Raw genomic sequence first — 23,945 nt, forward strand, 5'->3', positions numbered from 1 at the left:
GGGGGGGGGGGGGGGGTGTCAGAACCGCAGTATTTATTTATAACCACTGAACCTCTGGGCGTCACTCTCCCCCTCCATTAAAAACATGTTCTGTCACAGCCCTGAACTCAAACCATCTCATCCAAACATGTTTTTTTTTCTTGAAGCTTAATTGACATCAAGAATAGAATATTTAATTAAAAGAACCTAAAAATGAAGATTCTTATCACCCCTCCCCCACCTCTTCTGTGCGCTCACGACGCGCCATGGAAACACCCAGGCTGAAGTAAAAAACAGTAATTATGCAAACTGTTTGTCCTCCAAACACCAAAGAGTCAAAATTATTTATTCTTGTATTTACAGAATGAATCTCAGCTCGTGACAAAACGTTTAAGGCTGGTAATAAATAATAAACTGATCCGCGTTTGTCTTCAGGTAAAAACGGGAAACGCTTCATCACATGACGGATGGTGCAGCTGCTCAGGGATCCTCTGAATGTGCAGCAGGTAAGAGCCTCAGGTTTCTGAGTCTTTGTGGTCTGAGCTGCGAGTCAAACCTGTCCATCTGGACACAGATGGACGGGGACATTCCAGGAGGAATGGGACACCTCCACGTGGACTGTCTCCCAAGTTCCGAATTAACAGAAAATAAAATAAAGTTAGATTTGCCCTCCAACAGACTTTAAAATCCTTCTCAGGTAGGATAAATGAGGTCCTAAGGGCCCCACGGAGAACAGGTGGAACGATGACGCAGGTGAGGAGCTCACGCTCCCTGCGGACAAATCCGTGAACTGCACATTTTTCATCTCTGTCCCTCAGATTTGTTTCTTCCTGAAGTCAAATGTCAACAGTTTTACTTTTTAATGTTAAAGAAAAAACAGAATTATGGAAAAGATCTTCAGGATAATTTCATTTCCTCCAATGTGAATAAATAAGGCAGATTGGGCATTTTAACAAAGCTGATTTTTTTATGATTCAGTATTAGTCATATTTTCTTTAAAATATTCAAAGAATAAAATAAAAGCAGCAAAACAATCAACAACAACTGCAGCTTCAGTTTATCAGGCAGAGACGGCGTGGATTAAAATACATTAAATCAAAATTTAAACAGATTATTATCTATTCTTATTGTTTTCTTATCTTATTATCATGTAAATTAGTCGAACCTATGCATTGTAGTGACTCAGGACGACCAGCAGAGGGCGCTGCAGGCGGTTAAACTGAGGGATTCTGGTTTAAACATTTTCGCTGCAGAGGTAGAAAATCTGATTATTAAGTTCAATCATTTCTAAAGATGGATTTTCTACAGAGTTTTCTTTATTTGCACGTCAGGTTTGTTTAACTAAAGAGTATAAATGTTAAAAATGTTCTGGATTTATAAAAAAAAAAACATTTCCACCTCTCTTCAGGAGAAGTTCATGCAGAGTTCCCTTCAAGTTTCCGGTGTTGATGTGTTTTAAACACAATGATTATAATTCAGTGCTAATTTCTGAGGTTTATGCAAAAACTGTTTATGAAAACCACAATTTCTGCAGCATTTCCTGGTGACAACAAGTCACTGATTAAGTTCTTTGTTTTGTATTAACAAACAACATAAGGCTATTTCAGTTGCAAGGTTATGAAAATGTTTATTTATGTATTTATATAAAATAAAATGACTATTTAATCCCCCCCCCCAGTTAAATTCTTCTGGAGTCGGGTCTGCAAATGTTATAGTTGCATTAAAACAAACATAAAAACTAGAAGTGATGTTTTTAATAGAAGTATAAAAAAATAAAAGGAACAAAAAACAAAACCATAAAAATAAACAAAAAAGAAAAAATACTTTAGTTTTACCATTCTTTAGCTTTTAAATAAACTATGATATTTGGGGTTTTTTTAAATAATATTTTTCTTATTCTAATCACCAATAAGACTTTTTAATTTGAATTAAAGTTCAATAAATCAACACAAATCTTCTGTTCTGTAAGAACCGAAAGACAAAAAACACAAACGGAGAAAATTATCTGAAACATCATAAAAATAACTCAGATCTTCATTTCTTATATTTTCATTTCTTTTCTTAAACTCGTGACTTTTGTCCCCACCGATTATAGATTTATCTCAAAACAATCGTGGACACAGTTTTCAAACCAATGAAAGATGGAGACTGTTCCTTTTTGTGTCTTATATGGGTTTTCAGGTTGAAATGTTTGTTTTTGTTGTCAGAAGATTTAAGCATCAGAAACTCTGAGGAACTCGTCACTGAGCAATAATTCAGATAAATAAAATAAAAAGAAAACCAAACATGAACAGTTTGACCCGTCAGATCATTCAAACAGTCGTCAAGGAACTGAGCAGCTTTTAAAGGTGAACACTAACCTGACACACCTGTTCATCATCATCATCATCATCATCATCTCCTCCATACAATTATCCCACATAAAACATAAATAAGTTCATCCAGGTTGCCTCAGAAAACGTCAGATCAAATCTTTATTAAAACCGTGTTTGAAACAGTGAATAATGTTCTTTATTAGTGATAATAAAGCCTTTTGTATAAAGGCAAATTTTGTATTTGTCAATAATTTGTGATTTATGATGTTCAGTATGTTTGAACTTTTTTATCTAACAAGTATTTTTTTGAAGAAATATCAGGAATTATAATTTAGAATCTGTGTTATTTTTTATCTTTTGTTTTGCTGATTTTGTATGAATGAATGAATGAATGAATGAATGAATGAATTGGGGTTAGCTGAAGGTTTTATGAACCTTAATTGGAGAAGGTGATTCATGTAATCCCCAGCAGGTGTGTGTGAGATGTGTTGGGCTTTAAATGATGCTCAGCTCCACAACAAATGTTTGATTATGATAAATGACGTATTTAGAGACATTGGAAAAGACATGGGTTGTTCACTTTTTGCAGACGATGGAGCTGTCTGGAAAAGAGGAAAAAACGTTGATTTTATTGTTAGAAAAATACAAGAGGTTATTATTGAAATAGAGAATTGGGCGTTGCAATGGGGATTTAGGTTCTCAGTTGATAAAACAAAAGTAATGATATTTACACAGAAAAAAATAAATAAGGGAATTAAACTGAAATTATATAAACAAGAGTTAGAGCAGGTAAAGTGTGTAAAATTTTTAGGATTATGGTTTGATGAAAAATTAAAATGGCATATACATATTAAAAAAATTGTAGATAAATGTAAGAAAATTTTGAATATTATGAGGTGTTTGGTTGGCAGTGATTGGGGAGCAGATAGGAAATCACTAAAACAGATTTATGCAGGAATGATAAGATCCAACATAGACTTTGGTTGTCTAGTTTATAGTGCAGCAGCTAAAACTCATTTGGTTAAATTAGATACTATCCAAAATCAGGCACTAAGATTATGTACTGGAGCATTTAAAACCACACCAGTAGCAGCCTTAGAAATAGAAATGGGAGAAATGCCATTAGATTTAAGAAGAACAAAATTAGAAATTAACTATTGGCTAAATTTGCAAGGAAATAATGTGGATCATCCAACGCTGGAAATTTTAAATCCATGTTGGGAAAAAGAAAAGAAAGAATTGAGGAGTTATGGATGGTCAATCAAAAATAAAATTGAAAAATTTAAAATGAATAAATTAGAAATTAGTCAAACAACACCAGTATCAATTATACCACCATGGATTCTACCAGAAGCAAAGGTAGATATGTCAGTAATGGAAAAGAAACTAGATAAATCATGCATCATAGATAGGGATTTGGTACAATTATATTTAAATAAGTATTATCAATACATTCAAATATATACTGATGCATCAAAAATAACTGAGAAAACAGGTATAGCGTTTGTAGTTCCGGAATTTAATATAAAAATAGGGAAACGAATTACAGATGGGACATCAGTATACACAGGAGAAATGTTAGCAATATTACTAGCTTTACAATGGGTAGAGGAAATAAAACCATTAAAAACAATAATATGCTCAGATTCAAGCTCTGCTTTATTAAGTATTAAAAACAATCAAACAGATAGTAGAATGGACATTTTATTAGAAATATATCATACACTATTCAGAATACAAAACATGGGGATGATGGTAATATTTGTGTGGGTTCCAGCACATATTGGGGTAGATGGAAACGAGAAGGCAGATAAAATGGCAAAGAGGGCAATTAAAAATCCTGTTAGCATTACAGTCAAGATAAGTAAGTCGGAAGGAAAGAGTATTGCTAAAGAGAATTTGATGAAAGTCTGGCAAAAAAGATGGGATGAAGATAAAAAAGGAAGATGGTTTTATAAAATTCAGGGAAAAGTAGGAGAAAAAAGAAATGGAAGAAGAAATAGAAAGGAGGAAAGAGTGATAACAAGATTAAGATTTGGACATACAGGACTTAATTATACACTGTTTAAAATTCAAAAACATAAGACTGGTAAATGTGATTATTGTGATAAATATGAAACCATAGAACATGTTATATTAGAATGCCATAAATATGAAGCAGAGAGAGGATATATGAAGAGAGAGTTTGAAAGGATTAAGGAAAAGGTTAATTTAGTAGATATTTTGAGGAAGAATTTAGGGAGTAAACAAATACAAATAATTATTAGATATCTTAAAAAAACTAAATTATTTCACAGAATTTAATTATAGTGAGGGTGTGAGAATATAGATATGATAATCAAAGAGGAGCACAAGTACGTAAGAGTCAAGGGGGAAGGTGAAAATATAGATAGAATTATAGTAGAATATTTATAGATGAAGATAGTTGTTTAGACCATCATGAACCACACTCCAGACCAGTAAGTGGCGGTAATGCTACGAAAAGTTTTTTGCCAACCGCCAAAAAACCCGACAAGAAGAAGAAGAAGAAGAAGAAGAACAAATGTTTGAATGATCTGGAGCGAAGCTGCAACCGGAGTGCTCTGGTCCTTTTTTATTCCACAGAATTAGTTTTCTGGGTGAAAATCTCCTGAATTAAATCAAGTCTTCAGTTGTTTGCAGTCAGATTTATAAACGTCTTTAAATTCGAGTGAAACCATGAAAACACGACTAAATGATCAGGATGTAAAAAACATTCAGACTCCTCAAGATTTCTTTTATCTAATTTCTACAATTACAACGTTCACCTTCTTTTAATAATTAGATCTGGATTTCCTCACCTCTGACATAAAGTATAAAAACGGATTTGTTAGAAACTCATAAATCTGTCCTTCAGAGCAATAATCGCTTTCTGGTAAAAAGCTCATTTGCAACACTTCACCTGCAGATGTTCTGAGAATAAAAAAGGAAATGAATCATTCTTTGTAGGTTTAAACATCAATCCTAAAATAATTTCATGCTCTGCAAAAACACTTTCCTTGTCTAAGATTTTATATACAAGTTTTTATTTTTATTAGTTAATACATATAAAAACAGACATTTACATTTATAACTAAATTTTTCAGAACTTTCAGGGTTTTATTTCTAAATTTATGAGAAAAAAAACCTTCAGATTTCTCCTGACTTTGAACCCCAACACAGATTTTTAATAATTATATTTTCAAACCAACAATCTGAGAATTATTGGATCAACAAAATATTTACATTTTTATTTTATGTTTGTTTAATCAGAACTCAAAGAATATCTCAGAAAAAACAATAAATATTAATGTTTATAGCAACGTGCTAACTGAACGATCTTTTACAAGATTTAAAAAATAATCAATTTTATATTTTTTAATTCAATAAAAGCTTTAATACAAATTTTATTTAAATACTGCTCCCGTTGAGCATTTCTGGAAAGAATTAAAGATTCAAACTCATGTTTCATTTCCACTTTATTTATTTATACTGGTGCATATATACCCATTTATATTCCAAATAATAAAAAAAAAGCAAAACCATTCACACACTTTAGGAAACCTGGAGATTTTCCTGCATATAAAGAGCATTTTGACTTCTTGTAACAATAAAAGACATTTCAGAACCACAAACCGGAGGAGAGCAGACCTGCAGAACAAAAAACACCTGAAACCCAGGAATAAGATTCAGATTAAAGCATTATTATGGTGCCGTTTATCCTGAATGATATTAACCAAACTCATCTGGAGCCACTTTAAATAAACCTCAGCTGTAGTGTGCAGACAGAATAACTAACATCATCGTGCTAATTGTTTAAAACATCCCCTTTCCCCTGAAATCTCTCAAAAATAACCTCATATAAGCAGGTTTTAGTGTTAAACTACTGGCACATTTAGGCACTGATGGCTAAAAAGCCAAAACGGAAAATTTAAAGCTGAAGATAAATCTAAATAAGTTCTGATGTTTCCCAGATTTAAACCTCATGGAAACATTTTAAAGATCTAATTCTTGTTTCTTTTTTACTGCAGCTTTAGGAGACTGAAATTCAGAGGCACAAAATCTTAAATATTGTCCAGGATTCACCTCAGATCAGTTTGGAACCGAATTTAGATCATATGTGGTTTAACTGAGCCGATAATAAATGTAAAAGATCACCTGCAGCTTCCTGTTTGGATGAGATCATATGTACATTCCCTATTTAGTGTTTTTTAATTTTTCATTTGTTTCTAAAGTTCAGGAGCCAAATAAAGAACGGAGCACAGCAGCTTCTAGAATGTCAGAAACAAAACGATGGAAAAACGTTAAACATAAAAACATGATTATATTTGTTACATTCATCAAACTTTAGGATGTTTGTTCTTTATTTTGTCTGTTTTTTCACATCCAGACTCATGTTTATAACCAAAATAACTTGAAACAAACGTGCTGATTATCCTGTAGTGTAATATATGGATTATATGGATTTCCTAGAAAGCTACGATATATGGCAAATATTTTAGAAAGTGCATTAAAGCTGGTTATAGCTGCTAAACTGACTGTTATGATGTTTAAATCAAAACCATTTAGCATGTTGGATGTTTGGAAGGAAATTTCTTCACAGTGCTCAGGAAACATTTAGTGCAGGATGAGGGGCTTAAAGGGGAAATTTAACGCTTCGTTTTCAACTTTTTCACCAAACTGATAGTTTAGAAGTACCGACACAATGAATCTGAATGTATCCACCTGATAATTAGAACTTTAATAAATTCGACCTCTTTACTTTAGGTTTATATCTGACCTGTTTGTTATTTTGTGATGATTCTATCATCCCGCTGTGATGAGACACGTTTGAGCCTAACGAGGCAGAGAAAACGAGATGCAGGAAAAGGAAACAGAGTTGAAGCGGGAATGCGGACACGAGAGTCCCGCCTCTCTTCACTTGCACATGCGCAGCGCCTCCTGCATCTTCTCTTGGACGTGCTCCATCTTCTCGGCCCACTCCTCACTCAGGCTCTCCTCGTCGTCTCCGATGACAGCGGCGTAGCCCATGAGGGCGATGAGGCCGATGCAGAACAGGTAGGTGAGGCGCGTGCAGAGGCGCTCCATGACGCGCCGGTCGCCCTGCGAGTACTTCAGGTACACCTCCAGGATGGGCCTGCTGAAGAGCTTCCGTTTGCCCACCACGCCATCGTACAGCGTGTGCAGGTTCTGGTCACCCAAGTCATTCGAGTAGCTCTCCTCGAAGTCGTCCTTCTTCCGCTCGCGGTGCTCCGGCCGCGCCTCCACCATCTCCATGAACTTCTTGAACTGATGCTTCAGGTTCTCCTCCACATGGCAGTACTGGCCATCCACCGTTTCCTTCTCGATCTGCCCCAGCGCCTTGCGGTTCTGCTGGGAGAGCTCGTCCAGGCCCCGGTTGACCGAACTGAACTCGCGCTTCAGCGTGCGGATGTCTTCGTCGTCGATTTGGTGCAACACCACCCGGATCAGGGAACCGGCGACGCCAAAGATGGGGTTAACCACAGCCGCTGCTGATGAGATGGTGGCCACACACTGCAGCACTTTAACCACGCCCTGCTTCAGCTTGGTCCGGTCTTCATTGATCTCTTCCTCCATCATGGTGACGACGATCTGTGAAGGAGAGAAGAAGAAAACTGTTTTATTCAGATGATTAGTTCTGGAGCAAAAGCACCGAAGCATCTTTTCTTATTCTCCTGCTGCTCCACACGCAGGTTAAAAAAGAAAAACATGGAATCGTGTTCTTTAAACTTTGGTAACAGAACAAACAGAACAGGCAGCAAGATAAAATGTATAAAACCCGGTTCTGTTTACAGCTCAGCCAGACTCGAAGCAGAAACGGGTCACAGAAGGCTGGACTTTACGTGACTGAACTAACATTTTAACTTTTTACCACAGAACGTCCACCTTCAGGCCGTGTCTCACGGAGCTGTGACTGTTGGAAATGCAAAATTGTGAGAAATTGGAGACTAAACAGACAGGAAGCAGTTTTGAGCAGCCAGTTTTATTAAAATAATTATCTATTTTACAAACTTTATTCATGGCCGTGCACATTACTTTCCACATCATTCCAACCGCTGCTCGCCCTGTACCGATCTTCTCAGTCGCCCCCATGTTTATAATTAATCTCTGCAGAAGTTCTTACTCTCACAGGACATTCTGACAGCTCCAAACTAATTCCCAGATTATCACTGGATGTTGGATAGTTGACGGATGTTGGAATTTCAGGCTGTAGCTGCGTTGGGACCCTTCAACATATCTTAATATTTTGAGTTATATGTAAAAGGTTTGCAGAGATTTAGAAGTTTTTTTGGCATCTCATCGGTTATGGCAAGTGACTAACTCAGAAAAACAAATCTAAATTCAATAACAGAAGCAGCATCAGTGACATCACCATCTGTTAAAAAATAAATCATAACATCTTACTTCCTTAATGACTAATGTAATGTAGAGCACAGTTTAAGGAATATCCTCTTTAAATCTTCCTGTTTTTGTTGAAAATTAACTAAATTAATATTTGATGCAAAACGTTTCCATGCAGTACTTATCTTAGCCACAAGAGGGAGCTCTACTGTTGACTGAATCAGCTTTATTATTATTATTCAGTCTTTTTGTTGAAGCTGATGAAATGTTTTTGCTTCATTTCTGTCACTTCCCAGCCCAACTGAAACTTCCTAAAAACACCAAACAGATCTGATTCTTTATATTCGAAATATGGACCCATCAGGCTCAGCAGCGAGTCATCGCTCGCAGTGATGGCTTTAATCAGATCTTTTTCTAAGAAAATTAACATTTCCTGGTGGTTTGGAGAGATCTTTTAACACAAAGGGGTGAAAGGTTGTGTGACAAACCTGATGCTGAAATCAGGAGATCATCTCAAATTTCACATTTTTAAAAAGATGGATTCTGGTTCTGGAGAAGATGATCCCTGACAAAGCAGACAAACAGCAGAACCTGCAGGTTTCAGACTTTCAGAAGCAGGAAGTGAGCAGCTTTTTGTCCCTGACTGGGTGCTGTAGTCAGCAGTGAAGGGGTTAAGCTGAATGAGGCAGCAGTTTTTCAGCACCAGGCTGGTCTCTGTGTGTTTCTACGAGCGAGCCGATAGCTCCTCTGCAGCAGCAGGCTGACTGACCGTGATGCTTTCAGGGACTCGTGGGCGGGACGAGGAAACGGGAGTGAAAGCAAACACAGCATGGCTGTCTGAGCTGAAAAACTGGTTTCCTATTAAACAGGAAGTGCAGTTTCAGGCCCTTTAAAAGTTAAAGAGTAGAGCTGAGGATCACAGGTCTGAGTTCAGCTGAAACAACCAAAGAAACTGTTTTTATTTCCTTTTTCTCTTTCTAACAAATACTCACATCCACCAGAGGGGGGCAGTAACTTATCCACACTGACAAACTTCCACAACCATCTGATTTCAGCACCACTGCTGTGGACTGACTCAACTTAACCCTTTAGCTTCAGGAAAACTTTAAATGTTTGGATTTAAATGGATTTAAACAACAAAGACTTCAGGAAATATTTGACTTCTCTGAATTCTTGTTCATGCAGCTTTCAGAAAACTGTACAAAACTATGTAAAATCTGCATTTATAGGTTCTTAAATCTCATATTTCGGTGAATTAAACATTAAAATTATTACAGTCTTTGTGGCACTTATTCAACTTTAAAACTTGAGCGTTTTGAGCTTTTCTCCCTCACTATCCAGTTAAAAAAGAAAGAAATTTCTTTGCTTGATAACTGTTTCTTGAAATCCTCCTCAGATTATATCTGTGCATTTAATTCTCTTTATTGTCCTTATTTTTGCAGAGGCTCGTCGGTCGGAGGAGAAGCTTCATTTCTCAACATAATCCAACAAACTTCAGCTCCAGCGGAGGTAATGAAAGGGTTAAACAACAACCTTACTGCTGTCATTTCAAACATTTTTACAGAATTAAAACAATCAGAGATTTATTGATCTCAAATAAGACACTTTGATACAAACACTAATTTCTGTTGTTTACGCCTGAAAGTGTAATTTAACCCTTTGTGCAAATTTAATTCTCCTTGAATTTAATTTAAACATTTAAAATAAGTGAGATTGATGATTTAGAAATCATTTTTATCATTTTAAGGAGAGATTATTGATAGCTTTATAAGCATGAGGGGTAAATATTGTTAAAACTGTTAATTAGGTTGTTAATTGGATCAATTGATGCCTTTTTCATCAGAGTTAACCAATCAGTGCTTGCCTGCAGACCTGGGAGGAGGCAGAAAGCATCAATCTGCAGCTCAGTAGTTTCATATTAATGTGCATTTATAGATAATAATGTAAAATCAGTTAAAAAGCCTTGAAGTGCATGTTGGTGAGACAGCAGGCAGCTGCAGGTCGGAACAGGAAGTGCCAGGCTCCTCTCACCTGATCCAGGCAACACAGAGGCCATCTTGAATGTTTTCAGTATTCAGAGCAATGCTAGGCTAACTCAAATGAAACATAATATTAGAATAAAAGTGTTGCCAAAGCTGACAGGTCCAGCTTTAATCCGTGATTTGAATCATTTATTGTTACTTCCTCATGTTTTCTGATCAGCTGTTCCTGCCTGCTGGTTGATCCTCTGACTTCTCTGAGGAAACAACATCCAGAAGCTCTCAATCTTCAAACAATAACTGATTTAATGGATTTCAACACACAACAATGAGGTGTCATCCGGAGTTGTGCTTTGTGAGTATAACCAGCAGCACATCCCCCTCAGCTCCCCTCAGCTCCTCTCAGGCCCAGGAAGCCTCCTTCCTGCTCAGTTATGGCTCCCCCTATCAACCTCTCCATTATTTCCTTGTTAGTGCACAACACAGGCTCTGACCCTCCCTGCCAATGAACACCAAAAATACACTCCAATACACCTGGAAACGTGAATTTCTCTCTCTAAATGTTGAATATAGAGCCTCTCTGTGCCTCCCAGCCAACATTGGGCCAGTTTGGCTCAAACACAACAGAGGATTTCTTACCTTTTCTCAGTGGCTCTGCCTACAGCTCACTTTTTAAGTCTCAGGCTCGACACCCTCCTTCTTCTTCCCAGAAATCCCTGCAAAAAGGACACTTCCATGTATGTTGAATATGTAGGGGTGAGCAAATTTGACAAAACCATTTTTAAAGAGTCCAAATGGTCCCCAAAACCTAAAAAATATCCATTTGGGACCTAAATGGGCCTAAGCTCCAAAATGATAGCAAAAAAAAATAATTTTAAAGGACTTAAATGGTAAACCCCCCTCCTCTTAAATAGTCTGTCCTACCCCCTAAAATGTCCACTTCTTGTGCTCCATCCAACAGTCTCGCAGTTGTTACAGAAGAACTTTTGACAACCGGAGCGCAGCTGAACTCTCAGAGACTTTCAGCTGCGTTCAGAGCGTTTCCAAACCCTGGAGCATCTCTGACAGGCTGCAGATGACAAGCCGGTGGTAAAATGGGCTCTTTTCTTGTAGAACAAACCAAGAAATGCGAAAGGAAATATTTCCATATGAGTAAAATCCAACGATGCCAAACAGAAAGCAACGAATCCAACGCAGACCTCTCCAAAGAGGACAGGTGTCTCCAAAGGCACAGAGGACTCTCCAAAGGCTCCAGGAAGGAAACGGGTGGAATTTTATTTAACTTAAAGGCTAATAATAATAAATTTGTTTAAAACTTAGCATTTAAACTCAAACATTTAATGCTGCATTCAGATAATGTCGAATTTTAAGCCCACAGGAGAAACAAAAGGACGAGCGGAATGTTCCAAATGGCGCAGTGGCTCTACTGACTAGTTTGTTTGTTATTTTAATAATTTAAAAGATTTTTAAAAATAAAATATTGGTTTATTTATGCTATAAGTACTGTATTTTAAATTAAAGCTAATATTACAGTGTACCTGAGCTGCAACAGCAACAGGAGGATAAAAGCCTTCAGCTCTAAACGCGCAGGTTCTGTGCGTCACAGTGAACCTGAGAGGACTCAGGCTGCTCCTCCGTCCAGCCTGAGATATAAAAAAACAAACAAAAATTAATTCAGTTGTGTGACAACCAATGAGGAGAGTCCTGTGAGCCCTCGGGTAGGATCACAGAGCCGACGGTTGAAGCTGTTTCCTTTAAACAAATCTCATGGAAATGATGCTGGCAGCCGCAGCCCTGCAGCCTCCTGAGCCTCCTGATGCGCGCCTCCGTCCCTACAGACTGTTAGGAAGGCGGCTGCCTCCCTGCTTGTTCAGACCTGATCCTGCAGCCGGTTGCAGACCCCTCATCCCCCCCTCTGAGACACAGAACCTGGGGGTGCAGCAGGAACAGGAGCGCCGCTGTTCTCCTCGCGCTCGGCTCTGAAAGCGGGAATAAGAAGAGCACAAAGCCTGCTTTATGTGTGCAGAAGCGCCTGGGAGGCTCGGATCTTATTGATGGTGCAAACAGGCGCGCATGGAGCCTTTATTTAGAAGCAGCGCGCAGCCGGAGCGCTCGCGCGCCTGTTTTCATTGTGCACGAGCCGCAGCAGCTGAGGAGCGGCTCGTGTTTCAGTTTACAGTCAGGGTGGGATAAACACGCAGTCATACATGATCCTGGAGGCTACAGAACACACTCGTGCACGATGAGCAGCTGCGCGTGGGTCCGCGGTCAAAATGCGTAAAAAGGAGGTTTCATGGAGACAAACAGTCTGAGGGAAGAAGCTTCTGCTTTTTTTCTTTTAGATGTTTTTAAACAGGGAGGCGGGAGAGAAGTGCTTTGTTTATGGACTTAATACCCCCCCCCCAAAAAAAAACAAAAAAAAAAACAAGAAAACAGACACAAATCAGCCTTTTTTTAAATTTATTTTATCCTCCAGTTTCTTTAAATTTACCCAATAAGCAGGACTGCTTCATTTTAGCTTTTATTTTTTTATTTATTACAGAGGCTACTCCATCTTAATCACCCTTTAAACTGCAACATCAGCAGGGTTTAAATTATTTAATTTTCCTTTTTTATTCTTCACCAACTAAGCACAAACTATTCATGTTTTCCTGCAGACATAAAGATTTACAATATTTATTCACCTAAATGTTGTGTATGCTCTTATTGTGTGTATATTTAACTCAATGCCTTATTATAAATAAAAGGTTTAACATGAAGCATGTTGTGATGTCTTTCTTAAAACATTTCAAATTTTTACAAAACTTTTTATGAACCATTATAAACTAATGGAAATGTTGCCAGAAAAGAAAACCAGTTTGCATTTAATGTTCATGTCTTTTATTATTTAACATGTGGAAAAAAGATAAAGATAGCAATACATAAAAAGGTTTATTTCAGTATAAATTCAGCTGATAATTTCTGACTAAAACAGGATAAATCTTCAGAATAATGTTGATTGTAGTAGCAGGTACTGGACTCTAGGGGCGCTGTAGTGGCAGACATGGGGTTTTAAAGTAAAGTAGCTGGTAGAGCAGTCAGTCATACATAATGCAACGTGCCAGGAGAGGAGGAGTGAAGCTGCAGAAACATCAGCTCTAAAAATGAACAGTTTCAGTTCAAAGCTGACCCGACTGATGACATCAGAGACGAGTCCCGCCTCCAACATCCAACCATCAGAGACGAGTCCCGCCTCCAACATCCAACCATCAGAGACGAGTCCCGCCTCCAACATCCAACCATCAGAGACGAGTCCCGCCTCCAACATCCAACCATCAGAGACGAGTCCCGCCTCCAACATCCAACCATCAGAGACGAGTCCCGCCTCCAACATCCAACCATCAGAGACGAGTCCCGCCTCCAACATCCTCCAACCATCAGACGGATGTGGGACAGAATGTTTAACTTAAATATGAACACACCCAGTAAGTACACACGTCACAGATTAGTCACTGTAAAAAGTTGAAATATATTTTCTTTAAATGCAACTCCAATAGTCTGACTGGATTCATGTATTCCTTCTATTTTTAACTCTATCTGAAATAAATATATTTGTGCTAAGCCAGAACCAGATTAGAACCTGCTACCTTTATTTCTCAGTTTTAGTTTTCACGTGTTGATTGAGGTATTTCTTCTTCTGTGCAGCAGTTTCTGAGTTGTTTCTTCTGTTAGGTGTTAATAGGAAGCAGAGTTAGTGACCCACAGGTGCACATTAAACAGCACCTGGGATGTTTGTTCACACCTACTGGATACAAACCAAGTGTCCATCATGCACTGTTGACTTTTAATAAATAGAAACAGGGACTTTAATTTGTGGGAAAAGAAAGAAAAACAAACAGTTAAACACAAAGAACATCCTGCCAGCCTACCTCCAAAATAACAAACTGTTAAATCAGTTTTAAAAGTGTGTCTGCAGCCCATCAGCTGCACAGGATCCCTCCGCTGTTAGTGTGGGGCCCTTCCCTGTTTGGCCCCTGCGTGGCCCCGGATGGGTTCAGGTCCTCCATCAGGTGTCCGTATGGGATGTTCTCAGTCTGGTGGAAAGCAGTTTTGCGCTCGTAGTACCTCCTCCACGCATCCCTCTGCAGCATCTGCGAGTCGGGTAACTCCGACATCAGCATCTTCCTCCTTTTATCCATGAAGCTGTTGGGCTGAGAGTTCGAGACGGAAACAATGGGGCCGGAGCGCTGCGGGTTTCCTCTTTGGCGGGCGATTTTTCGGGCATAATACCGCCTGGAAGCTGCTCTCCAAGCCGCCCGCTTCAGTCTCTGAGCCTCCTCCGGCAGCTGGGACATCGGGATGTTCTTCTTCCTGTTCCTGTGTGGGAGGACAGATGAGAGGACAGATGAAAGGTCACACAGGTCACACAGGTCACAAAGGTCACAGCGTCTTCTGCTTTAATCATGATGAACTCAAGAGATGTGTTGTGTATCAGGCAACAGAAAGAGTCAGTTTTTAAAATAATAAATGAACAAAAAATGACAACCTTGTGTTTTAAAAGGCCTGTTTAAAGGTAAACTAACTTCGAAATGGAAAAATAAACAATTATTGATGCATTTCTGTCAATAAGAAACTGACTTCAGTTGTTCTCCTGCGGAGACGTGAAATCCACCCGGGTCTGCCTGAGGTTGGTCCCCGAGCTGCTTCCCCTCGCTGCTCTCTGGTTTCTCTGCAGGGATGAAGACAAATTCACAGTTTTATAAGTTTTATTCAGCCTTTTTTTGACAAAAAGATCCCACTGGGATCCCACTGGGATCTTTTTTTAAAAGATTTCTGGTCAAGATGGCTGCGTAAATACAAAGAAAAGAAGCTTAAATTCAAAAAGATTAAAATTCATAATGAAACTTTCACACAGATCTGATTTTAGGTTGTATTTGTGCCACCATCTTGTCCAGAAATCCCTGAAAGAAGAAATCTTTAATCCTACTTTTCACACAGATGACTGCAACTCAAGACAAAAACTATAAACAAACGTTTTTAAATAAATTAAAGTTTCTGACTTAAAGCAGGCATTAAAACAACCGTATGTCCCACTGCCGCAGCACTGATGCTCAGGGTTAGCACGCTGCTGTGATTCTACAAAGAGAGACACGAGGACGTTACGTTTTCCACTGCGGCTCGGTTTGTCCTGACTCGGGCTGCCTGAGGTCTCTGCGAGGTCTGCAGCTCTCTCCTCACTCATCTCCCACTGGATTAAGACCGTGTCAATGTCACACGGCTCTTCTTTGACCACGAGGCTGCTGGGAGACGGAGGCAGGATTCTGGCTGCGTCCGTAACGCCCGACACCTCCGAGGAGCGAGACGTGCAGGTCGGGTCCAAGCCCAAACGGCTGGGGGACGATGGAAGGACCGACTCGTGGCTTTGGGAGGAGACATGAGACGGGGGCCGCGCAAAAACACCCACTGCAGAAGAAACACACAATCAAGAATAAAATACAGTGAATAAACAATCAATTAGAGTTGGAAGTGATAAACTACAGGTACAGACAGTCATGGTGACAAATGAGCCTCCTTCTAATCTATAGTTTTATTTATCTCTGATTCTCTGGTTTTAAATTTTTTGGTTCAGATGAACCAAAACAAAAGACAAAACACAGTTTTTACAGCCTATTTTAGAAGAACCAAGGCAAAATACAGAAACACTGTATGGAAAAACTGAGTCCAGTAAAAAAAAACCTTTAGGTTGTAGAACTATAAACCCAGAACTCCAAACTCCTGAACTGGGAATTTTAGGAAAGTCTTTTTTTCTCCAATGTTGCTTCAGTTCACTGAAGTCTGACATTAGGAAAATGTGTGAAAACCGCAAAAATAATATCAAACAATATTCATCCGTCTTCTCCCACTGATTTGAGGCGAAAGGTCCAGGATGGAAACCCAGACAACCCTCTCCTTTCTCCTTTCAATCCTGCCCCCCCCCCCCACAAGCATGGTGTCAAATAAATATCCATCCATCCACTTTTTCCTTTCTGGGTTGCAGGATGCTGGTCCAGCAGTCACTGTTTGAGAGGTGGGGGACACCCTGGACATGTCTCCAGTCCATCACAGGGACACATGGAGACAAACAACCATTCTCACTCACATCTAGGGACAGTTTAACGTTACCAATCAACCTAACCTGCCTGTTTTTTTCGGTCTGTGGGAGGAAACCGGAGAGCCAGGAGAAAACCCAGGCGTGCACGGGGTGAACATGCAAACCTGAATCCTGTGGGGACGCTGGTCCCAATCCGGCTTCAACTTCCCATATCGACTCTGATTGGACCTCTGAAACACCTTGGTTCTGTTCTGCTGCATCATGACCCAGTTTGGTCGGACAGCTTGCCTCACATTTGACTCCAGAACCTGTTTTTCTACAGGAGTTCAGGGCCGACTCGGTGACTGCAAAACAAGCCCAAATGATCAACCTCCCACCACCGTGTTTCACAGTCAACAGGCGTTTGTGCTAACATGCTGTGTTTAGCTTTCTCCAAACATGGCGCTGTGCATTATGGGTAAACACCTCCACTTTGGTCAAGATGCAGCTTTGCTAACAAACCCTCCTAGTTTTCCACGCGCTGTTTCAGTATTTTTGGGTTTAAACGCATTTTTCTGACGCAGAAACGCAACAAAAATAAACTTTTACTCACAAGACAGCATCATCTCGCACTCCTCCGGCGGTTCTGCCGTCATCTCCGAGTCAGCAGATCCGGGGTCGAACCCGCCCTGCTCCCCGGCCTGTCTGGTACCAGGGATCCGGGACCTGCTCGCGAACAGCCCGCACGTGCAGCCATGTCTGCGCAGCACCTGCAGCTCGTGCTCCAGCTCCGTTAGCCTGCTCTCCAGCCGCTGGATCTCTTTGTCCCTGTCGGCCACCATCCTCTGGTACTCCCGAGCCTTCGCGCTGTTTACTCCGTACAAAACGTTTAAAACAGAGTCTATGGCTAATTTGACGGCGTTTTCCACCACCACGGCGTCTTCGTCGCGCAGGTGCGGGTACAGAGTTTTGTTTTCGATCAAATTCATCCTTAAAAAGCGACCTGTGTGGACGACTTCCCCCCGCTAGGCGCTAAGGATGCTACACCGAGCTGAAGTCAGCAGCAGCGGACTCACGGTCCTCCGAAAGTGACGTAAACACGAGAATTCCGGCCTTTTAGCGATATAAAATAACACCAAACACCAAAACCTAACCCGGACTTTATTATTTACCTTACAAATCTAATTAATGCATTCAGCGTTCAGCGTCGTTGGCTTCTTTGTGTAAACAGTGGAAGTAAGTTGGCCGCCACAGCGCCCCCTGCCGGCCAGGACGCAGAATCGCCACCAGGCCTGTTAGAAATGTCTCAAAGTCAGGGGTCAGCTTTACAAGCTGAACTGTTTAAAAGTCTTGTTAATTGAAATTCTTGCATAAGAGAGGTTTAAATTAAAACTGTACAATTTTAAATAAAAAAGGAAAATACACTTTTCTATAACAAAATATCTTAGGAAACTCAGACAGAAATCTTTAAACTGGCATTACCAACAGTGGCCACAAGGGGGAGTGGTGGCACTCCAAAACCACCTTTTATTCTTTTCTTATGGAATTTAAAAGTTAATAATAAATATGCTTTTTCCACTCAGATTTAGTCCTTGTTTTGAGTGGAATGATTTTTTTGTTTATTTAGCCACTGGACTCAAATCTAAAGGGCTCTTAAACTCAAGGGGTGAGCCACTGTTGTGCTGACACCTGACAGACAACTAATGATCTGTCTCAAAGACACAATTTGTTTCTGTTATTGAATTAATGAAAAATACCAAATATAACAATCAGGCAGATTTGGGGATTTTAGAACTATCAGCTGAAAACTTGTCAGCAGATGATCACTGAAGGATAATGCATCTGTGACAGGTGCTGAAAGGAAATTTATTCTGTTTCTTCAACCCATGACTGTCAGATACTGCTCATCTGCCGGAGAGTTGTTTTTAGGTCTGACACTTATCCAGGTTTTTCTTAAGGTGACCACATGTGCAGAATGATCAGGTAGAAGAGCTGGATTGAAACTGAGTGGGAAAAAAGTGACCAAAGAAAAGCTGAGAATTATCTTCAGAAAGCTTGAAGGACTATTGATTAAGACCATCTTAAAGGTATAACAGAATAGCTGGTCCCTTAAAGACAAAGGAAATTAGGACTGATTCAAGACTTTTGCACAATATTCTACATACATATTAAAGAATCCATCTTTTCAGTGACAAACTAAACCATAACTGACTATAAACCATGTTTTTTCTCCCTGACTATAGATCTGGTTTTTGATAGAACATACCAATAAATCCAAGACCTGCATCTCTTTTATCCTCACAGGAAGTTTCCTCAAAGAGCTAAACAGAAGCTGTTGCCTTTCAGATTAATTTAGTAATTTCTTGGACAGAGTAAAAAATAAAAAGGTAGCAGTCTACTGTTTAAAAAAACTGGACATTACTAAAAATGATTTAACCAAAAAAAAAAAAGCACAGCAATAAATTGTGATGAATCAAATAGGATAAAATTGGTGTTATTCCTTATCATCCTAATTGCTGACATATTTATCTCACATCATTAAGACTCCGGGCAGAATCATCCTGAACCAGATACAACCAGGGGCCCCACAGGGGCCCCACAGGGATCTGTCCTCGCTCCCATCCTGTTCATCCTCCACACCACATCCTCCCGCTGCAGCGCAGAGAGCTGCCATCTTCATACGTTTTCTGATGAGTCTGCTGCAGTTGGATGCATCAGAGGGGGAGATGCTGAGGAAAGGGCTGTGGTGGACATCTTTGTCATGGGGGTGTGTGAGCAGAACCACCTGGAGCTTAACATCACAAAGACTCAGGAACGGGTGGTGGACTTAAAGGGACAGTCCAGTCAAATTTGAAGTGATTTTATCAGTTATCAGTAGTTAGTATCTTACCAGCTGTGACATCAGTCAAAGAGAAAGAGGCAAAAGTCTTTGTCCAGGCTAAGCTAACGGCTAACCAACCAGCTTTTCTCAAAGCAAAGCTACAGTAGCTAATATCACCTCTTCACCTTTGCATGACCCAGTTTTCTCAACATCCGTGTTACTGAGCACAGACAGGCCGATGGTGCTGAGGCTGCTGTACTGAACTCTGCAAACAAATAAACAAAATCTAGAGTCATCTCCATTTTGTGAGGCAGCTGTGTTGTTTTAAAATCTGGCAGAAAATGCTCAGGGTGTTTGATGAGTGTGTGGTGGTGAGCGCTCTGCTCTGTGCTGACATGTCGGGGCTGCAGACGTCAAATCTAAGACAATTTTGGACAATAACTTCTGCTCACTGCATGAGCGTAAGTGTGGTCGGGTGTTTGCAAAGCAAAGTCACAGAGTGCCTCCAGCACGACGCACCTCTGAGTGCCACAGGAAACCAACCTGCCTGTGGCCATCAGATTGCACGCCTCCGGACTGTGATCACTGAAAGCTTAGCAGTTTATTTTTTTAATGTTCCAAATAACATCCATGGTGTTTTGATGTGTTAATTGTTATTTTCCTTTTCTGTTAAACGATTGCATTGAGTTCTGACTCTGTTTTTTATTTTTACTTATGGAGTGATGTTACCAAACAAATTTCCCTTGGAGATTAATAAACTTTTTTTTAATTTAATTGAATTCCAACAGCCTTTAGCGTATTTTAAGTTTGACAAAACTTATTTCTTTATGCCACAAAGCTCTGAGTTCAACCCAAAACAAGCTATAAGGTTATATGTTTTTACATTTCTGTCTAAAATACACACATATTAGAAGTCCTCTCAGATGGAAGACACAGACAGGCAAAAACATTATCGCCTTTTTATTAGCAGGCAATAAATATGTGCATTGCAGCTAAATAACATTAATATATGTTCTAAAATGAGGCATGTCTGTCATGCTTTGAGTTATCAGGGAAAGGCCAGAGCAGAAGCAGAGTTCTCATGGTGGAAAAGCTGCACCACACAGTTACAGTTCACAGAACAGAAGCACACAAACCCCAAACAGTTCTGAGAAAAAACTTTAGCCATAAGAAAAAAAAAATCGAAAACAAAAAAACAACCTTTTTTCTTTTGCCACAATTCCAAGTCTTAGGTAAAAAAGTTTAACGAAAAACAACACTTTGCCAATTTAAAAGTAGCTAAAATCAGTTTTTTTATTTCAGTTGCATCACTGCAGCATCTTTTTATGGCATTTAACAAAAAGGTGACTGACTTTGTAATCTTAGCATTTTACTATTTTTTCTTTAAGTTAGCATAAGCATCATTTTAATTAGCATTTTAACTTTAAGATTATGACTTTTAACTTTAGATTTTAGCTAGCCTTTTGCTGCATTTAACTTTTAGATAACATTTTGGTGCTTTTTTTTAGCATTTATACTTTTAGTTTTTAACTAGCATTTTGATACTTTTAGTTTTTTTCAGTTCAGTTAATTAATTTAATAAAGGGATAGCGTACATTAATAAGCACCCAAATAAGTTAAAATGCAAATGTAAACACATTTCCATCATCAGAAGCCCCTGTGCATAAAAGAAAACATCCAGAGTGTAAATATACAACATTAAAACTGTAATCAGCACAAATTAAAACACTACAATACAAACAGATACTGGAAACATCTCAAAACATAAAACCAATAAATTAGAAATTATTCATATCATTAAAATTCTTGATCCTCCAACATTATTTGACTGAATAATTGGATGAGGACTGTCTGATTAACTGAGGGAGAGAATTTGAAATAAAAAACTTCTCTGTTTGCAGCTGATTTATTATGTGAGGAAAAATCAAACCATGAAGAATTTTATAAATCTGGCAAACATCCTTGTATTCTGCAAAACTAGCCTTTGTTACATTTGTCTAATCTTTTGCTACTATTAGCTTTTAGGTGGTGTCACAGTTAGTTACTGCCTGTAGCTAGCATTTAGCCTGTTCGGCTAGTGTTTAGCTCCTTTAGCATTTAGCTAGTGTTCTGCTTTTGTGTTTAGCTTTAACAACTCAGTTTCATTCAGGCTTCAGCGTTCACTCTGCATTTTCACAAAATAAAAAGCAATTCCTTGAATTCCATTTAAATCCACTTCAAAGCAGTACAGTTCAATATATTAGTAATAAAATGCTAATTTTCAACAATTTATATTAAATATTTACTTCAATCAGCACTAAATACACACTGATAAAATAACTGATGATCTAACTACATAGATCTTTATTAATGAACCTCATTTACTGACTGAAATTATGTAATTTACATAAATTTATATGAATGTACAACAATTTCTACACGCCTGAGGTTTTACACCGTCTCATTCAACACCTTTCAACAACTCATAACAAGAAGAAAAATTAGTCTTTCTGGTTTCACATCAACAAACAGCTTATAAATGAGCGTTTTCAAAACAAAACAACATTCAGGTTTGAGCCTCAAAGTTCCCAAAGTGAGATAATTTAGTTGCTCGAGAAGAATCAGCTGTGAGGAAAACATTTTGTGCACTGCAGTCTGCATGCTGCACGTGTGGCACAACCCGATAAGATTTTATCTGCACGGTTCTGCTCAGAGACAAGACAAAAAACCTCCACCTGGAAGGATCAAACCTAAGAAATGATCCTTTTCAGGCATGCATTAATCCCCACATCGTATATAAACATATGTTGTTGTTGCTCCACAATGAAAGCCCAGCAGGTTGGAAACATATCTACTTACTTACAATCAAGAATTTAAAAATAATTTTAAGACATTTATCTTTTAATTGACACAACTTAAATAACTTTTTGAAGACACGACTGTTTGAACTGCTGTTCTTGAAATAAAGATTAAGACAGCAAACCTCAGAAAGCCCCAAAGTCAGTCGGACGGTGCTGCTTGTGGTCCAGTAATCTTTAAACCAAACCAGAGGTTCTCTGGGCTTTAACTGGACCAGTCCAGAACCTTGAACTGGTTCTCCTTAAACCAGCTTCATGTTCTTCAGCAGAGGGTTCAGGCTCTTTGTCCTGCTGGAAGGTGGACCTCCGTCTCTGTCTCACGTCTCTGGAAGACTCAAGTTTCCCTCAAGAATGTCTCTGTATTTTCCTCCATCCATATTTTCTTAAATTCTGACCAGTCTCCCAGTTCCTGCTAATGAAAAACATCCCCACAGCATGATGCTGCCACCACCATGCTTCACTGTGGGGATGGTGGCCTCAGAGGTTTGTGTCAAACAATGATCCAATAAAAAAAAGGAACTTATTGAAGCAACAGAACAGAAAGAATACAGAGAGTGAATACTTTTGCACCTGACTTTGTTTAGATTTCTCTGTATTTCTGAAACGCATATTTTATTCTATTAGTCTTATTATAATTCTTATTTTATTATTATGAGGCATTTTATGATTACAGAAGCATAAAATAATGTTTTCATAACACAGCAGCATTAAAAGTAAGCATTTGTAACACTCACATTTACAAATACGGTAGTCGTAATCATTGATGATTTTATCAGATCATAATATAAAAGAATATATCTACAGTATTATATCTTTCAACACTTTTGTTACAACAAATACCAAAAAAATCTGCATATATGTAAAAGTAACAATAACATAAAGCAGATATAATCATAAAATCACCTTCCTCCCTCCAAAAACATAGATCACATACGGCAATGGTCCGAAATCGATTTAAGGAGAAGCTTAAAATTTAACTGCCTAAACACAAGAAATAACTTACTGATTTCAGCTTTTAGTGTCTAATCATCAGAAGGGGAAAAATAAGTTAATTTACATGTTTTTGATGAACGGGACCGGAAAGAGAGGGGAAGTTTAGGAGGATAAGAGGAGGTGAACAGGGGAACAAAACAGAGGGTTTCAGACAGATAAGACAGAAATATCAGATTGTCATTGTTCAAAATCAGTCACGCAAGAGCAAAAACGCTGAGACTTCAGCTGATAAAATCAAAAAGTCTGACAGTTTTAGCTGCTGTTAAGAATGTGGTAGCCATCAGTGCAAGGCTCTAATTTCTGGTGTTCATAACAATAAGAATGATCTTTATGTTTTTAGCTAATTAATTGCATTCCTAAAGAATTTGAAAATCGTGCATCTTTAATTTAAAACACCACATTTCTGGGCCGAGCAGTGATCCAAGCAGCATCTTGCTGTGCTTGAAACATAACACCCACCTGCCCCCTCCCCCAGGTTATTCATAAGTCATATATGAATGTGTACATTTCCCAGTTTAACCAACTACAGATGACTAAAAGCTGGAGGGAAGACCACCACCTGGGTTCTCATTTTGAAATTCACTGAGACAAAAATGATGCGGTTGAAAATCT

At 38.8% G+C, this 23,945-nt stretch overlaps 2 protein-coding genes and 1 long non-coding RNA gene across 3 annotated transcripts; 1 reads left to right on the top strand and 2 right to left on the bottom strand.

Moving 5' to 3' along the window:
• Window positions 1-204: 204 nt before the first annotated feature.
• On the top strand, window positions 205-13,066 carry LOC108248887. The gene is made up of 3 exons (XR_001809176.3): window positions 205-485; window positions 10,097-10,163; window positions 10,857-13,066. It is a non-coding gene; the product is annotated as an uncharacterized LOC108248887 (long non-coding RNA).
• LOC108248886 (protein rapunzel-like) lies at window positions 6,132-11,349 on the bottom strand. Its single transcript, XM_017437928.3, has 2 exons — window positions 11,273-11,349; window positions 6,132-7,904 (listed from the first exon to the last, which is right to left on the bottom strand). Exon 2 carries the CDS (start codon window positions 7,890-7,892, stop codon window positions 7,209-7,211), a length of 684 nt encoding a protein of 227 aa, XP_017293417.1. The 5' UTR covers window positions 7,893-7,904; window positions 11,273-11,349; the 3' UTR covers window positions 6,132-7,208.
• A 430-nt stretch (window positions 13,067-13,496) lies between the features above and the next one.
• Window positions 13,497-17,944, bottom strand: LOC108248877. Its single transcript, XM_017437919.3, has 4 exons — window positions 17,296-17,944; window positions 15,776-16,075; window positions 15,251-15,341; window positions 13,497-14,989 (listed from the first exon to the last, which is right to left on the bottom strand). Exons 1-4 carry the CDS (start codon window positions 17,669-17,671, stop codon window positions 14,593-14,595), a joined length of 1,164 nt encoding a protein of 387 aa, XP_017293408.1. The 5' UTR covers window positions 17,672-17,944; the 3' UTR covers window positions 13,497-14,592.
• Between the last annotated feature and the right edge of the window lie 6,001 nt (window positions 17,945-23,945).

This window comes from Kryptolebias marmoratus, linkage group LG16 (genome assembly GCF_001649575.2).
Source record: "Kryptolebias marmoratus isolate JLee-2015 linkage group LG16, ASM164957v2, whole genome shotgun sequence".
In the NCBI taxonomy this organism is placed as follows: domain Eukaryota; kingdom Metazoa; phylum Chordata; class Actinopteri; order Cyprinodontiformes; family Rivulidae; genus Kryptolebias; species Kryptolebias marmoratus.

What these genes read in the sequence shown, in the direction of transcription:
- LOC108248886 (XM_017437928.3), bottom strand. Translation starts at nt 7,892, where the DNA reads ATGATGGAGGAAGAGATCAATGAAGACCGGACCAAGCTGAAGCAGGGC.
- LOC108248877 (XM_017437919.3), bottom strand. Translation starts at nt 17,671, where the DNA reads ATGAATTTGATCGAAAACAAAACTCTGTACCCGCACCTGCGCGACGAA. An exon ending in ACCGAGCCGCAGTGGAAAAC is followed by an intron (nt 15,342 to 15,775) that starts GTAACGTCCTCG and finishes TCATCCCTGCAG; the next exon opens with AGAAACCAGAGAGCAGCGAG. An exon ending in TCCGCAGGAGAACAACTGAA is followed by an intron (nt 14,990 to 15,250) that starts GTCAGTTTCTTA and finishes CCTCCCACACAG; the next exon opens with GAACAGGAAGAAGAACATCC.